Source organism: Halichoeres trimaculatus, unplaced genomic scaffold, assembly GCF_033239565.1.
Source record: "Halichoeres trimaculatus isolate MK-OKI-2021-1 unplaced genomic scaffold, fHalTri1.1 fHalTri1_scaffold_14, whole genome shotgun sequence".
Lineage (NCBI taxonomy): Eukaryota > Metazoa > Chordata > Actinopteri > Labriformes > Labridae > Halichoeres > Halichoeres trimaculatus.
This window is the reverse complement of record NW_027437192.1, coordinates 16,492,107-16,509,995: the sequence shown is the minus strand read 5'-3', so window position 1 is coordinate 16,509,995 and position 17,889 is coordinate 16,492,107. Positions and strand designations below refer to the sequence as shown.

The 17,889-nt window shown below is 40.5% G+C and overlaps 2 protein-coding genes across 2 annotated transcripts; both read left to right on the top strand.

The window, feature by feature from the left end:
- Nucleotides 1-5,256: 5,256 nt before the first annotated feature.
- On the top strand, nt 5,257-6,330 carry LOC141803326 (4-galactosyl-N-acetylglucosaminide 3-alpha-L-fucosyltransferase 9-like). Its single transcript, XM_074687290.1, has one exon. The coding sequence runs from the start codon at nt 5,257-5,259 to the stop codon at nt 6,328-6,330; it is 1,074 nt and encodes a 357-aa protein (XP_074543391.1).
- Nucleotides 6,331-11,335: 5,005 nt separating this feature from the next.
- LOC141803325 (4-galactosyl-N-acetylglucosaminide 3-alpha-L-fucosyltransferase 9-like) lies at nt 11,336-12,397 on the top strand. Its single transcript, XM_074687289.1, has one exon. The coding sequence runs from the start codon at nt 11,336-11,338 to the stop codon at nt 12,395-12,397; it is 1,062 nt and encodes a 353-aa protein (XP_074543390.1).
- Nucleotides 12,398-17,889: the final 5,492 nt, after the last annotated feature.

Sequence of the window (17,889 nt, the reverse complement as noted above, 5' to 3'; positions counted from 1 at the left end):
AGACCTTTCACCCCCTGAATTAAAAAAAAATGAGATATTGATTTTTTTCTGATATCCTAGAACCAGATTTGATGCCTCTGAAAATAGGTTATTGCCAGTTGGCTGCAAGATTTCGACCTTCATGACGACACGAGGATCCTTTCTTTTTATTGGAGTAATCTGATAAAGCAGCTCCTCCTCTGTGAAGTCAGTTAGTCACACAACCGCCACCGAGGGATACACCCACCAAGAGCCGAGTATCCCCCCTCAGATGCTGGATGCAGGGACTCTGCTCTGCGGAGCAGCTCAGCTTTACATGGTGAATTAGCAGTTAAAACACTGTAGTTTTAGCAGATGTCGTAATACTTGTGAGACTGTGATAGTTGCATGCTTGTTCTGACATGCACTGTGAACCTGGACCACAATAATGCTGCGGTAATAACATAGTGACGAACTGATGGTAGAGGCGATCTTTAGACTACACTTTCAGCATGATGGATAAAACAGACAGAGAAAAGTGAAGGAGCAGGATGGAGCCCTGTTATAGAAATAGTTTATTGGTGAAGTCTGCCTATATTTCCACGTATAAACTATACATGTTACAGTACCGGTTTGACTCACCACACTGAAGTGTCCTGAGATGATCTGTGTCGAGGTGGATTTTCTTCCTCCTGAGCTGCAGAACCGTCCGGGTCTGACTCGGGGTCCAACACAAAAGGACGTATCCTACACTCTGCCATTTTATTAGTGCTATCAATAGTTATGAATTATCAATACCTTACGGTGAAGTTTTGGCAAACAGCAAACTCGCTCGGTCTGCCCCATTCAATATGGCGATTTTGTAAATACTGCCATGCTGCGAAAACCGCCCCCTGGCTCTACCCCCTCCGCCCCTCTGATAGAACTACTGACCAATCAGAGCACAAAGGGCTGTGACGTTGCGAGGTTACTGGAGGTCATTCTCGAATCGGAGCGTTTCAACGAGATCTTCAGAATGGCCTAAACTGAGGATATTGAGAACGCTATTGTGGGGCAATGAAGGAACTAAATGACTTGTACTGAGGGCAGAAATACTTTACAGGCATCCTAGTCTGGCATAGTGAAAAGGAGAAACAAGCATGATATGTCCCCTTTAACTAAAGTTTAAAGGTCATTCAGTGGTCTCACATGTACACTTAAACAAAGTTGAGTTGACACGTGCAATAGAATCCTCCCTCAGTGTCATTAAGGATTTGTGCTGGTCACTGGTGTTTTCTTGAGAACCAGTCCTGCAGTCCGTGAACCGTCAGTTCTTTTGTGACTGTGCTGCTAACGTCATCTCCAAGTCTTAGAAACAATTCTCTTCTTTTTCCCTCTTTTTGTTTCCTTCCATTCAGGTGCTGGCTTGACTGGAGCTCGTCAATGATGCGTGTCGATGGTAAACATGTGCATTTGCTTACTTTGTGGACATGTTTGTTTAAAGGGGTTTGGTTGTGTGAACAGGTGGGTATGTAAGGGTGAGAACAAATCTCAGCTCTGAGAAAATATACACAAGTTTAAAAATAATATTAATAATTTGATCCAAAAGATGTTTCATTTTTGGATAGCTTTTTTTTTGTAAAATTTCTGTTTATTTGTTTGTTTTGCTTTGTTTTTGATGTACTGCAGATTTTTTCATAATTTTATTTATGTTTTTTTTTTTTTTACTTTTTTTTTTTTTTACTTTTTAAGTTTACTATCATAATGGTCATCTCAAAATATCGAAACATTTTTATATTTAATTTTATTATATTTAAAGAATTCAACGCAACTTGAAGCAGCAGATCAGAGGTTTAAGGGGTGGTCTACAGAGTCATGTGGTCACTTTAAATGATGCATTAAGCTGTCAGTGAAACATTCAAAGCAGGTTTCTCTTGTTAAGGGCAGGGGGCTTTTTGTGTTTGCATTAGTTCTCACAGAAATATCTCATGTGCCTCAGTCATTACTTTCAGGTTTAAAGGAGAGAGACATCCAGGCTTTGTGCTCTACTGAAAGGTGAGAAAGAAGAAAGTTTCAAGATTGAGAATAGTGAAGGTTATTTTAAAGCTTTAGGTTTCTCTGATTCATTTTTGTATGCTTTGTGAAGCAGAGACAGCAGAGATGTGATGCTAATGTTAAAATGTATTTTATGTGTCTGAAAAATTAACGTTAGCTCTTCCTGAGGAAATATTACACTCACAATTGTTATTATTTACTGACAATTTTCCAGGCTCTGAAACCAAGTTATAGTTATTTATGTCTTTTAATGGGTCATTGGGTGATGCAGGTGTGGTGATAACAGTTTTGTAGGGTTGGCTATGGTGATGGGGCTCACTCAGATATCTTTTCAGGCTCTTCCTACTTAATTCATCCTTGATCAGAATATCAATGGCTTTGTATTTTAAGATTACTAATAAGACTGGTTGATAGCTTGATAATAAACTGTAGATTTATGTTGAACATAAAATCTGTTTCTGTTAATCATAATTTATGTTCACTTATCATTTACTCTCTATGTTTTGTCATAGCCTCAGCCCAAAACCATTTTTAATGTAAAAATACACAAAGTAAAAAGTAGATTTAGAACAATGGTGATTAAAAGTTAATAATTTCTTGTGGTCAAACCTGGCCAACTGAGGTTAAGAAGACACATTTGATAACACAGCCTCATACACCGCTGGTGTTTAAGTTTAAAGTGTGACCCTGATAACTGGTGACTCTCAGCCATCATTTACCAACATGTTCTGCGGATAGTCGACGGTTGGTAACAGCGTGAATTTGACTCCATGGTATGGTATGGTTTCTAAAACTGACAAAAAAAAAGACATTTTTTATGCTGCTTTAATTTAGTGTTTAAATAATGCTAACTTGTCAGAATGAAAGGAGATAAATGTTGCTTCCATTGCCAAAATGCGTGCACATCTTCATGATGACGTAGGTTGTGAACTGGTCCATGTACCCCTATTTATAGCATTTATTTATATTAATAGCATCCCATTAACCCATCTCCTTGTAGCCAATAATTTGCATTATCTGTTTTTATGTTAAATGGAAATAAAGTTTAATCCCACCCCATCTTATATACATTGGAAGTATGACCCACTTATGAAAAAATAGAAACAAAGTTGTTTGGTAGCATATGGGGGCAAGATTTTTGTGTATTTCTCAATGGCTGGTTAGATACCTGTTTCTTAACAAATACCCAAGTGTAACAAGCCCATTTACCATGATGACCCATGCTAGATCTAAGATCCTTTTTGAGAATACCAGATCAAATTTTTCCCAAAACAGTGTGTAAGGTTTGAGCAGGTCAAAAATCACAGACAAACCACAGGAACTTTTTGTATTTTGTTAGATTTATAACAGTGTTATTACACAATTGCAGACACAAACAGCAGTGATCAGCTGATGCCGTCAAAACCAAAAGACTTTGCTTCATGTGACGCAGGAAAGGGCGTCCCATTTCTCTTTAAACTAATGTCCTTGTTTCCTCTTTCCTCTCTTCCTTTCCTTGCATCTCACCGTGCATCTCTGTTGGGTGGGACTCAGATGCACTTGAATGATGTAAGTGGAGGAAGCCAGGAAACAAGAGAGCAGGCCTCGCAGAAGTCTTTTCACTGACAGACATGCTTTGTATGGGATATCACTTACTGATCAGATGCTGCAGCAGCTTAGACTTCTCTGAAACGTCACATCACTACAGTTTAATGAGTGTGAACAGACAGAGCGGAAATAGTCTCTGAGGGTAGTTCTGAAACAGGTCATGAAGCTGGAATTAAGCTTACAGCACAAAATACCGAGAACAACATTCATAAAATCAATACAATAGAGGATCACAGCTTAGTTTGAGGAAAAAATAAAAAGACTTGTCACATTTTCTTTAGAGCTTATTAGGTTTGATTCATGAGCAGCCACAGATTCACCCATGGACACTGCTGAGGCTGCCTGCTCCAAGGCCACACCCTTCTGCTCACACCTGTAACCTGTCTGCTTACCACATGCCAGTATTTAAACCAGTCTGTCTCAGATGTTGTTGACAGTTTGTTGATTATGTCAAATATTACAGTCAAGAAGAAAATCAAAATTGTGATTTGATATCCAAAGTCATAATAGTCGATCAGCTAATACAATAATAAGTCAGATTCATACTTTTAAAGGTACTCAAAGAAGTTTTCCAAGAACACAAAGACAAATACATAAGATGGATAAGAAAAACAGTAAAACGATGATGATGATGGGAGTCAAATCTTTAAAGCAGTCTTGAAAAGGTGGGTTTTTAGTCGATTTTTGAACGAGAGGAGTGAGTCTTAATTTCAGATGTTTGGAGAAAGGGAGTTTAAGCAGGTTGGGGCAGCAGTTGGGAAGGCTCAGTTGCCAATGGTGTGACACTTGGTCCTAGTGATGGGGGTCAGCAGGTTGTCGTCCAAAGATCTCAGAAGGCGGGTGGGGGAGTGAAGCCAGTGGAAGTGCTGAAGTATGGTTGTGATGTGTTCACAGGAGCGGGTCAGTAATCGGGCAGCAGAGTTTTGGGTATGCTGTAATTTCTAAAAGTAGATGGAGGGGAGGCCATAAAGAATATTAGTGCAACGGTCCAGTCTTGAGGTAATGAAAGCATGGATGAGTGTTTCAGCAGCAGAGAAGGAGAGGGTAGGGGGAAGGCATGCGATGGTGTGGAGGTAAAAGAGTGTTGTTTACGTCATGTTCCTGATGTGTGATTTGAAGGAGAGTGGGATCCAGGGTGATGCCAAGGTTTTGGATGGAGGGGAAGGGGGTAACTGTGTGTCCATCAATGATGAGGAGAGGGTAGGCGGAATTTTGGAAGATGAGTTCAGATTTATTGCAGTTAACATTTTAGGAAGTTACTGCTCATCCAGGTTTTTATATGAAGGAGGCAGTTTGTTATAGCAGACAGAATGGCAGGAGTGGTGGTTTTTATTGAGATGTAAATTTGAGTATCGTCTGCGTAGCAGTGGAATTGTAGTCTGTTATGGGGTATAATGTGACCAAGGGGTTACATGTAAAGGATGAACAGAAGGGGGCCAAGTACTGAACCTTGGGGGACACCATGTGTAACTGAGGTGGTATGGGATTTGCAGTTATTCATAAAGATGAAGTGACATCTGCCAGAAGAATGAGTGCATGTATTGTACTGTAGCCAAGCCTGCAGACCCAAACCACTGATCACTGAGCTGGCTAGGGCTCTCTGCCTCCCAAGATCTCTATTTGTCTGTTTTTACTAATGGTAGTGGTAATAAACATCTTCTCTCCCTTTTTCCACAGATGATGACCTCCAGTAAAACACTGTGCCTCCCCAAGTTAGTTGCTTTTGGCCTCGCCTGCTCTGTTGTTGCATTCTGTCTGTTCTTTGAGCCTTCACCTCATGACTGCCAATCTACATCAGCTGAAGTGGAACATTATGAAAGTGTGGATCCAAATAAAAAGCCCATAGTCCTGCTTTGGTTCTGGCCTCTTGGTGTGACATTTGACTTCAAAGTTTGCTCCTCCTACTACAACATTGATAGCTGTGTCCTGACAGCTGACAGAGCCCTCTACAGCAAAGCACAAGGAGTCATCTTCTACCACAAAAACATCGGCTGGAATTTACACAACATGCCAAAAGGTCCACGTCCACCTTTTCAGAAGTGGATTTGGTTCAATGTGGAGTCTCCAACAAACACAGCTAAAAATTTTAAATTGAACAATTTGTTCAACTTAACACTGAACTACAGAAGAGATGCCGGCATCACGGTGAGGAATGAGGTCACGATCAGGGAAACGGAAAGTAAAGAAGACTTTGTCCCTCCCAATAAGACCAGATTGGTTTGTTGGATTGCCAGTCGAAAAATAAGGACACAAGTGAGAGACAGATATTATGCTGAACTTTCCAAACACATTAAAGTTGATGTTTTTGGTTTGGCTCATGCAGGACGCAGGCTGAGTTATGAAGACTATTATCCAACTATGAGAAGCTGTAAGTTTTATTTGTCCTTTGAAAACTCGTTTCACAGAGACTACAGCACTGAGAAGGTAAACGGTCCCCTTGTGTCAGGAACCATCCCTGTAGTTATGGGTCCACCACGACAAAACTATGAGCAGCTCTACCCTTCAGATGCCTTCATTCATGTTAATGACTTCCCAAATCCAAAGGCCCTCGCAGACTTCATGCTGGTTTTGGACAAGAATGAGACAGCGTACAGGCGTTACTTTGAGTGGAGGAAGTTTTACTCTGTAACTCCTCATCTCCTGTCAATCAAGAATGAATTCATTCAGCCCGTCTGCCTCGCCTGTGACCACATCTCTAGAGACAGAGATTACCATGTGGTTCATAACCTTTATAAATGGTATTCTACATAGAAATCTAACTGTGTCTTATGATGGTAAATCCCTGTTTTCCACATTTAATCTTTGTTCTGTAACTTTGTTGTTCAAGTGTAAGAAACTGCTGTCTGCTGGACTTCAGAGGGCACCTATTTTAAACCAGTTAATGAAGCAAGGGTAGTGTGATATGAACTAATAAGGGTGTAGCTGAAGAAATGTGGGCATGCCAGAATTGTAGATATTTTGTAGATAAGACAGAAAACCTTGCAGATGTAAAATAACCAGTTAAGTGATGTTTGTTTTGACTGATGATGTGATATTTGCTTTACAAAAGGGTAGCATCCTCTTCAAATTTGAAGCTCTGTTCCTGACCGTCTATAAATGTTTTTGTTGAGGTAAGACTCTTTCTTGCAAGCAAATCATCCGAGGGAAAGACAGGCATTCAACTCTTTATTTTTTTTTTTTGTTTAATTTTTCTTTATTGCTTAAAGAAAAACTGCCATTTTAATCTTAAAAGCTCTCTTTGAATACAGTCTGGGTGTCATACTGAGTGAACCCTACATTCTTAAATAACAAGAGGATTTTCAAAAGTTATTACTGTAAATAAAAATGTTCAGCATGGTAAAGGAACGTTTGGTCAGGAGATGTTTGGTGGTAAACATGAGGCAAAAGGCAGGAGCAGGGTAAGTGAGGTACATTTAAACACCTGATTAATATGTTTTAAGTTCACCAAGTAAATGAAAATGACAGGTTTTACACTTCTCTGTGGTTTGTTTAAAGATGCAATGAGAAGGATATGTATTAATTAGACTGCCTCGTCAATGTCTTGCTGTCTCACACGCTGTGTTGTGAAGATGTGACTTTCAACCAGGTATGCGTTTGATTTGGAACACATTTTTTTTGTTCAAGACAACTTTTTACTAGATACAACGTGACGAGGTTAACCAGGTTTGAAAGGTTAGAAGACAGTGTGGTAAACAATATGTGGTGTTAAAGTTTAGCCACACGGCAAAGACGCAGAATAAGTGAAAAGAAACAAGAAAAATCTATGCGATAGGCACATGAAGGCAAAAAGGAGCACAAAAGGGCGAAGTGGAGATCCAGGAAACCAGAATGTCCCAAGGATTTTAAAACACTTGTGCTGGCTCTCAACTTCCATCGAGCACAGAGGATCAGACAGAAATTACCACCTAGATGAGGCAAAGCTTTTAATAATTATGTCGGAACAGGAAAAAAAAACTGCTGAAAGGTTCACTTAGACCCTCCTGGCTGGCTCACCATTATGTTGCGTCTTTTTTTGTTGCCGGATCAGGGCCTAAAGCCTCCTGCAAGCTGGGTCTGAGTGGATCCAGAGTTCCATATCTAAACCCTCAATAACTTAATTTTTTTCAATGCCTTGATGCTAAACTTTGGAAGACGAAGAAAATGCAGAGTCCAATCAGCCGAAGAGTTCAGTCAGCTTGAATCCAAAAACTCCATTCAAAGCAAGACATTTTGAACAAAGTTGGTTCTACAGAAAACAACAAACCAACTTCAAACAACCCAACAACTCAACTCTTAACCAAGGCAAAACAGCTTGTTTTTATGACTCAGGATGGCAGGCATTTTGTCTGTACACATTATCTGTAAGACATCCCTTTCCCAAGTACAACATGTTGATTGACTGTTCAGTCTGTAACACTTTTGAGGTAGTTACAGTACACTAGGACCAATGTTAGGTTCGACTACTGGAGCAGTGATTGATGAACCGTGCAATAAATAACCACGGACCAGAAAATAAGTTTAAATTGCCAGCTTGAAATGTTTAGTAAATGACAAACAAAAACGTTTAACATGCAAAAGACATACACTTTCCAATGTCAGTTAGAGAAAAATTAAATATTTTTCCCTTATGTTGAAGTTTTTCAACTTATCGATACCTTTTTTAGAGTTAAACCTGTGTTTTGGCTTAGAAAAGATATGTTCTCAACCTAGGTTATTGTGTATTTTAATTTCTTGTTTAATCCTTTAATTTATTTGAGTTAACTCAGTTTTTATCCTGAATAAAGTCTAGTTTTATTTTCGTTTCAAGATTTAGTTCAAGTTCTGTTAAGTTCCCTTTTTAAAGTTCAACCATTCCTCATTTTAGTTACACAACAAAATAATTACATCTTCAGTGATACCATTACATCAACATGTATGGTTAACAAAAACAAAAAATTATTCAAAACACAAACTCAAAATAATCCAGCAAAAGGCTGAACAGTTTGTTGATCACAAATAAATGCCTTTCCTTAAATGAAATCCTTTGATTGTCCTGAATTGTTAATCCAGTGGCTCTGAGAGTCTTCTGCAGTTTTACAGGGAGATATGGATAAATCCTACCAGTTTTTGATGAAACCGCACAAAATCCAGCAGAGGGCGTTTTGTCTCAGTGTGATGCGCAGTTCAGGGGATCCTGGGGTGGCTCGCCATCTTGTATCTTGCACGTGGACTCGAACTAAGGTATCCGCTCAGAATTTTTCCAGATCCAACCTTAATGGCCTACCATAACATCCAAAATAATATGCATAAAAATCAAATAATGCATCTGGTAGCTTTAAATACAATTAAAAGTCTGTTTTTAGCTCATTTAACACTTAATGAGGCGACGCACTTGCTGTCGCGGCAGCGAGGAAAACTAGCATCACAGGACACTGAACTACAGGCTCATGCTCATTCTCAGCACAAATTCCACCTTGTATTCACCATTCCAACAAGAAAATAATAATAATCTGCTACTTAACCTTTCTATTTCCATGAAATGACCAACGCATCATGACAAACATCCTCTTACATAGAACGAAATACACTGTTTACACTCACCAAGTCCCTTCAGAAATGAACACAAAAATGTGGCCAAATCCTGGGCAGTTGGAAAAATAAAATGATTCCTCCAGAGTAATAAAATAACTTTTAATGGACTCTTTACTCGCTTTTCGTCTACTTTCTTCCGTTCTGACGCAGCAGCTCTGCAAAGACTGTCTGCATCTCTCGTACCTGCGTGTTTCTCCCTCGTTTTGAAGCAGTAAAACGGAACAACCCGGTTGGCTGTGGCTTGTCACATGACTCACGCTGCAACGTGTCCCTTCAAAATAAGAGTCTTAACATTTTTAACCATAAGTAAAATAAAATAACATGAATTTACAAGTTTTTAACTCTTAACCATTTTAAAACCATATTTAACACCATATCATGAAATATATATGCATATTTTTATACATATATTTATTTATTCTTTTTCCTTTAAATTTAACATGTTAATACATTTGATATCTATTTATCATTTACAATGTTTTTTTCTAAATAGCTGTTTTTATTAACAAGCTTTTATTGCATGAGGCTATGTAACCCAGGGTTACATGTCCTCCCACCAAATGCTGGTTGGTTGTTCTTATTCAGGCAACAGGAGTTATTTTCCTTAGTTACATATTTAGGGGGTTTATATCAGTTTTCCGTTTTGAGATTATAACGGTGTCCAATTAGGGGGTCAGAAAGAGGCAAAATAGAAACATGTAGCAGTGAACATGTTACTTTGACTCCTGTTTTTCTTTAGGGCTCATCAGTCTACACAGCACATCCAGCAAGCTTGTTCCCTGGCTCGCATCCAGGCACACCCCATGTTCTGGGTGCTTCTTTGAGCTATTCTTGCAGTAACATAAAAAGGCATGACCTGTCACCTGACTTTCCAGAATAAGCAGGGCAGAGGCTGTATTTATGATTTTGTTTACTCAAAACTCAAAGCTGTGGGGACAGGTTATGGTGAGGGTCAGGTGGCTGCTATGTTTAAGTTGCTACACATTCTTGATTTGTAGCCTGTGCTGACTGTTGTATTTAAGCTGCCAACCATTCTTTAGTTTTTAGACTGTCCCAGCATTCACCTCTTTAACTCTTTTGAGAGGGACCAGTGCTGTAAACTTATCATGTGACCTGAATAAAATGCTGAGCAAAGAAATAGTTCCTCTTCATGTGAATCTTCAGAGGTGATCTACTCAAGAATCAGGAAGCTTTGTTTCACCACAAAATTAATTTCAGAAATAGCTCTGGCATTACAGTAGGCCTATCGATTCCCCTTTGTATGTCCACACCCTCGATATGGGATGTGCATGGCGGCCACAGGGCTGAAACAAGGACAGTCAGACTGACTGAATTATTTTTTCACCTGTCCTGCAATAACTTGATTGGCTGGGCCTGGGTAACAAGTGGGAGGGTCTGGGCCCAGCCAGGCCCCCCAGTGGAAACATGTCTGAGTTGGTTTGCTTTTGCAGGTGGATGAATAAGGTGTGACGTGTGTAGGTGTGACACTCAGAGATCAGAGAGTAAGTACACAAATGTATTCCTTTTATATTAAAAGATTTTGCATTTTTTTTCTTTTTTTATTCCTAAATTATTGTATTTCTGGTGTCAACACATTAATAGTGTTTCTATTATTTCGTGATATCTATATTCAGCTCTCAGTGCAGCATACAAAACAGGTCACTCAGAGGGATTGTGCCATTTGCTACAGTGCTCACGTATGTATTTGAGGTGTCTCAGTCATTACCTTCAAATAGCAAGGAGAGCAACATCCAGACCTTGTTCTTAAGAGCAACCTTCTTAAAAAACGACAATTTCAATATTTAGAATTCTGAAGGATGCAGCTTTAAGTCTCATTTTGCCATATCTTTTTTTTATTCTCAAAGAGTTTTGGAGAGTTTTTTTTCCAAAAAGTGTCAGTTTTGCTTTAGAATTGAAAGGGATTTTTTTCTGTGTGAAAAGTCAGATGCAGGTGGAAAATAAGTTAAAAATATTGAAAATCATGTAATTCCTGTATCTTGATGCTAAGTTTTGTCAAAGAATTGTCTTTTTTTGTCAAGTCTCATGAACAAATGTGATCTCTTTCTTTAAGGAGAGATTTGACAGGGGATCTCTGTTTAAAGACTGATGTTGTCTCATACATGTTAGGTGTGGTCTGTCATTTGTATACCATCAATGTAAGGGAGATGGTAAAGTCACATCTGTCTTTTTTTCCTCTTCTCCACAGATGATGATCTCCAGTAAAACACTGTGCCTCGCCAAGTTGGTTGCTTTTGGCCTCGTCTGCTCCGTCGTTGCATTCTGTCTGTTCCTCGAGCCTTCAGCTCATGTCTGCCGAAATTATGAAAGTGTGGATCCAAATAAAAAGCCCATAGTCCTGCTTTGGTTTTGGCCTCTTGGTGTGAAGTTTGACTTTAAAGTTTGCTCCTCCTACTACAACATTGATAGCTGTGTCCTGACAGCTGACAGAGCCCTCTACAGCAAAGCACAAGGAGTCATCTTCTACCATAAAAACATCGGCTGGAATTTACACAACATGCCAAAAGGTCCACGTCCACCTTTTCAGAAGTGGATTTGGTTCAATGTGGAGTCTCCAACAAACACAGCTAAAAATTTTAAATTGAACAACTTGTTCAACTTAACACTGAACTACAGAAGAGATGCCGGCATCACGGTGAGGAATGAGGTCACGATCAGGGAAACGGAAAGTAAAGAAGACTTTGTCCCTCACAATAAGACCAGATTGGTTTGTTGGATTGTTAGTAACAAAAAAAGAAGAACTGGGACGAACACAAGAGACAGATACTATGCTGAACTTTCCAAACACATCAAAGTTGATGTTTTTGGTTTGGCACATGCAAGACGCAGGCTGAGTTATGAAGACTATTATCCAACTATGAGAAGCTGTAAGTTTTATTTGTCCTTTGAAAACTCAATGCACAGAGACTACATTGTTGAGAAGGTAAATGGTCCACTTGTGTCAGGAACCATCCCTGTAGTTATGGGTCCACCACGACAAAACTATGAGCAGTTCTATCCCTCAGATGCCTTCATCCATGTTAATGACTTCCCAAATCCAAAGGCCCTCGCAGACTTCATGCTGGCTTTGGACAAGAATGAGACAGCGTACAGGCGTTACTTTGAGTGGAGGAAGTTTTACTCTGTAACTCCTCATCTCCTGTCAATCAAGAATGAATTCATTCAGCCTGTGTGCCTCGCCTGTGACCACATCTCTAGAGACAGAGATTACCATGTGGTTCATAATCTTTTTAAATGGTATTCTACATAGAAATCTGTGTCTTATGATGGGAAATTTCTGTTTTCTATGTTTAATCTTTGTTCTGAATACTTTTGCTGTCCTAGGGTAACTTTAGAAGGCACCTATTTTTTTAACCAGTTAATGAAGCAAGGGTAGTGTGTTATGAACTGAATGAATGGGTGCAGCTGAAGAAATGTGGGCATGTCAGAATTGTAGATATTTTGTAGTCAAGACAAATAACCTTACAGATGTGAGATAACCAGTAAAGTGATGCTTGTTTTGAATGATTTTGTGATTTATGCTTTACGTAAGGGTAGCATCCTCTTTACATTTGAGGCTCTGTTCTTGACCGTCTGTAAAGTTTTGTGTTGTGATGAGACTCTCCCTTGCAAGTAAAACATTTGAAGGAAAGGAAGACTATCAACTCTGTTTTTATTGTTTCTTTATTGCTCAAAGAAAATTTGCCATTTCAACCTCAAAGGCTCTCTTTGAATACAGTCTGGATGTCGTACTGAGTGAACCCTACATACTTAAATAACAAGAGGATTTTCAAAAGTTGTTACTGTAAATAAAAATGTTCAGCATGGTAAAGAAAGGTTTAGTCAGGAGATGTTTGGTGGTAAACATGAGGCAAAAGGCAGGAGCGGGGTAAGTGAGATACATTTAAACACCTGATTAAAACAGTAAAAGTCCACCAAGTACATGAAAAAGACAGGTTTTACACTTCTCTGTGGTTTGTTCAAAAAATATAAAACATAATTTTTGACGCCATTTAAAAAAGCAGCGAGCTTCTTTTTTTTTTTTTCTTGATCTCAAACTATGCCCCCTCTGGGACATAGTCTGGCATTGACCTTTTTTTCCCCTCTCTGCTCCCAATGTTGTCATTTCTTATCTATTGCAAAGGAGCGCTGGGTACCTGGCAGCTCCTAGGTTCATCTAATTTCTGTATTTTCCCCATGTTTGTTTTCTTATATGTCTTGAAAGGGATGTAACTAAAATGAAATCCCCCCTGGGGATCAATAAAGGTATTCTGATTCTGATTCTGAGCTCTTGTCTACAAATATGAAGCCTATGCAGGAGTGCTAAAAACCGTAGTTTAATTATCTTGAGGATGGCTGTAGAAACACCAGAAACATACTAAGCCAAAATAAAGCAAAAATAAGAAAAAAAAAATTTTTTTTACAGCATTTACAGCCTAGTACAAAGGTTGGCTTGGCTCTTAATTGGTCTGTCTCAGTACGACACGCATTTTGTGACGTTTCCTTTGATTAATCTCGGGACAAATCCCTAAGTTACAGACCCGTACAATCCTTCTTTTTGGTACCCTTCTGTTGGCGAGCCAGACATACCAATCAGACCCCAGAAGGTGGAGCTACAGACTGTTGATTGGTCAAGAATCATCACTTACCGTGGGACAGTGGCTGTATTTCTCCTGGTGGCACACAGTTTTCTCTGAAACAAAGTTTGATTGCACTCTGTAACAAAGGGCCGCATGCCGATCATAAAAAAAGATGAATTGCACGATGACTTCCATTGTTGCTCTTTGCTTACTGTTTTCTGTATTTCTTCTTCATTGGATTTGTTAGCAGGATTCACCACCATGGTGTAATGGTGCGGGGGATATTTTCTTGGCACATTTTGGGCCCCTTAGTACCAAATGACCATAGTTTAGAGTCCACAGCCTACCTGGGTATTGTTGCTGACCATGTCCATCCCTTTATGAGCACAGTGTACCCATCTTCTGATGCCTACTTCCAGCAGGACAACGCTCCATGTCATAAAGCTCAGATCATCTCAGACTGGTTTCTTCAACATGACAATGAGTTCACTGTACTAAATGGCCTCCACAGTCCCCAGATCTCAATCCAATAGAGCTCCTTTGGGATGTGGTGGAACAGGAGATTCTCATCATGGATGTTCAGCTGACAAATCTGCAGCAACTGCATGATGCTATCATGTCAATATGGGCCAAACTCTCTGAGGAATGTTTCCAGTACCTTGTCGAATCTATATCTCGAAAGTATTAAGGCAGTTCCAAAGGCAAAAGGGGGTCCAACCCGGTACTAGCAAGGTGTACCTAGTAAAGTGGCCAGTGAGTGTATATCAGGTCTGAAAAACAGAGCATTGCAACAAGTTCCAGGTATCCGTATGCTGTGCCAGTTGTCTGCATCAGAAAAAAAAAAGATGGCAGTTTTCAATCGAGCATCAACTATCGCCTCCTGAATTAAAAAACTGTCCCTGATCGGCATCCCCTGCCCAGGATACAGGACCTGAAAGAAACCCTTGGAGGTAATGCCTGGTTTACCATCTTGGACCAAGGCAAAGCTTATCAACAGGGCTTCTTAATTAAGGGCTCACGCCAGTTCACCACCTTCATTTGTTGCAGCCACGGACACAGGAGGACACTTCTAGATGCTTTACTCGTGCAACTTTATTTCAGCACTTTCACAGAACAGTTTTTCCCTTGTATCCCCCCTGCATTGTCTTCATTTAGCTGCTGAGTATATGCTACGGTGCTCATGCTCTCTCCGTTACCGTCAAGCATCAACTCCCAAAACACAACAGTCTTCTTCTGCAGTTTATGTATTGTTTCTGTTTAACCTGAGCGCAGGCGCCACCTGCTGGTGTAATAATGCAACCACGTCTACACTTAAACAAAAAAATATAACACTGCAGGCATGTATGTAATTAACAATGACAAAATCGAACACTGACAAAATAACGGCTTAGTAGTGGGGTTTCTGATAAACAAATAAACAAAGGTCAAATGCAACAATACAAACTGACTGACCCCTAACACTCTCCCCCACTTTAAAATTGTCGTCCCGACATTTTAATTGTACCTTTCTTTACCTTAAACAGTTAAATCATGGACAATTGTAATCAAACCAAATGACAGGGCTTATCAAAGTCTACACTTTGAACTTAGAACTTAGACTACCGTGCACTGCAGCTAAGTATACTCCTGATATTATCAGTCCATGTGCCCTCAAATTAGCATAATATACTAATATTACAACAACCATGAGTTTGTACCTTTCGATGAGTCATTTTTTTTCCCTTTAGAATTTCATAGACACATCTCCATCAACCACACATTCAGCCAACAGTCCTTTGTGGTCTACATGTACAAAATCCACAAAAGGCATTAAGGTATAACAGTCTTACATACTAGTCTAGTTTCCCTTCACCAAGGCCGCCAGTAACCTTTAACAGCTACCTCACAGTCAGCTACAGTTCTTTCTGCAAAACTTGGCTGACCAAGAGTATCATACGTCAGCATTCTGGGTTGCTTCTTCTGTCTCCATGGATACCGAGCTCTCTGCTCTGCCTCTTCAACCTCATCTCCTGAACTGCCAGAGTCTGCTGCGGCTCCAACCTCTGAGCTCTCCTCTGATGCTGGGGAAGGGACCTGGTCCTCTTGCTCCTCCTCTGCAGACTGGAGCGACTCCTGTAGATCCAGAACAGCACCCTCATCCTGTGGGTAGAACTCCTGAGCTGTAGGGTCGAGTGCAGATGACCTTGGTGACTTGGTTGAAGACCATGTGAAGGTTACAGCAGGAAAATCTTCATCCGAGTCATCCCCCACATCCTTTTGCATGCATTTGGTTTCAAGGTTTCTCTTTGTTTTGCCTTTTTTCTTTGCTCTGGTTATTGTTGGGGCCTGACTGCTCTCAGCTGTTGCTGGTAGGAACTCACAAGGAAACAACATATTTCTGTGCAGTATCCTTCTTCTACCTTGGCCGTTTTCGGGCTCCAACTCAAACACTGGACTGTTCTCTCCTTTTTGACTTTTGATTACATAAATGTTGTCTTCCCAGTAGGAGCGAATTTTTCCTGGTCCCCCTTTTTCAACATTTTTCACAAGGACACGACTGCCCACCTCCAGCACAGGACCCCACATTTTTTTGTCATACTGTCTTTTTCCTCTCTGAGCTGAGTTAGAGGCATGTTTGGATGCGATGTTGTAGGCTTCAGACATCCTCTGTCCCCACTGTTTAACATAGTCCTGATGAGGGCCCGAACAGTCCTTGTTCTCCACACCAAACAGAAGGTCCACTGACAGTCTAGGTGGTCTGCCAAAAAGAAGAAAGAAAGGCGAGTAGCCTGTTGCCTCACTCACAGTGCTGTTATAAGCATGAATGACCTTGGGAAGGTGACTTTTCCAGTCGCTTTTCTGCTCTTCTGTGAGAGTTCTTAACATGGAGAGAAGTGTCTTGTTGAATCTTTCTGTCTGCCCATTTCCTTGAGGATGGAATGGAGTTGTATGAGAGCCACGGACACCTGACAACGCTTTTAAATGATGCAGCAGTCTGTTCTCAAACTCTCCTCCCAGATCGTGGTGTAGTTTTTCTGGAAAACCAAACTTTAGACAGAAATCATTGAACAGTTTGTCTGCCACTGTTTTAGCTGATTTGTTTGTTGTTGCATAAGCTTGGGCAAAACGCGTGTAATGATCCATCACCACAAGGATGTACTCATAGCCCCCTCTGCATTCCTCCAGGTGCAAGAAGTCAACTGAGACAAGTTGGAATGGATGGGTGGTTTCGATACTCATCATAGGAGCACGTGTCTGTCTGTTGGGTTTTCTTTTCTTTAGGCACTCACACACATTGGTCACAAAATGCTCTACATCTCTCTGCATTTTTGGCCAGAAGAAACGATCTCTTATCAGATTCAATGTCCTTTCTGTGCCCATGTGGCCCATTTTCTGATGCAGTTCTTCATATACAAGGGGGTGATACACCTCTGGAAGCACGAGTTGACTTCTTGTTTGAGTTTTCCTGTACATTGTTCCATCTGGCTTAATCTCAAGCTTGCTCCACTCTCTAGCCAGAGCTTTTACTTCAGGGATCTCATCTTTCAGCTCCCTCACCACTGGTCTTTTGTTTTTCATTTTTAAATCATAGATTTTGCCTATCACAGGGTCCTGTTGTTGAGCTGTTTTGATCTCATCTCTCACTATTGGCTGAACTGTGTCAAGCAGGTGTTCTGTCTCTATGTGTTCTTGGAGGGTGCTGAACAACACTGAACTCAGCAATGGGCTTCTGTCCTCCCGCTGCATGTGGATGCCCTGCTCTGTGGCCCTTACAGCTTCCTGACAGAATGATTGGGTGCACTGGCTCATGTAGTCTTCAAACCCAACTGGTAGTCTTGACAAAATATCTGCATCGGCATTTGATTTGCCTGGCCTGTACTTAATCGTGAAATTAAAATCTGCCAACTCAGCGACCCATCTCTGCCCCACTGCATTTAGCTTTGCGGTTGTTAACACATATGTGAGTGGGTTATTGTCTGTATATACTGTAAAGAAAGGGGCATGAAACAGATAATGCCTAAAGCGCTCACAGATGGCCCATTTAAGTGCTAGAAACTCCAGCTTACCAGAGTGGAGATGATAATTTTTCTCTGGACGGGTGAGAGTTCTTGACCCATAGGCTACCACCCGAAGCTTGCCATCCTGCCGCTGGTACAGCACTGCTCCAAGTCCTGCTTGCGAGGCGTCGGTGTGGAGTATAAAT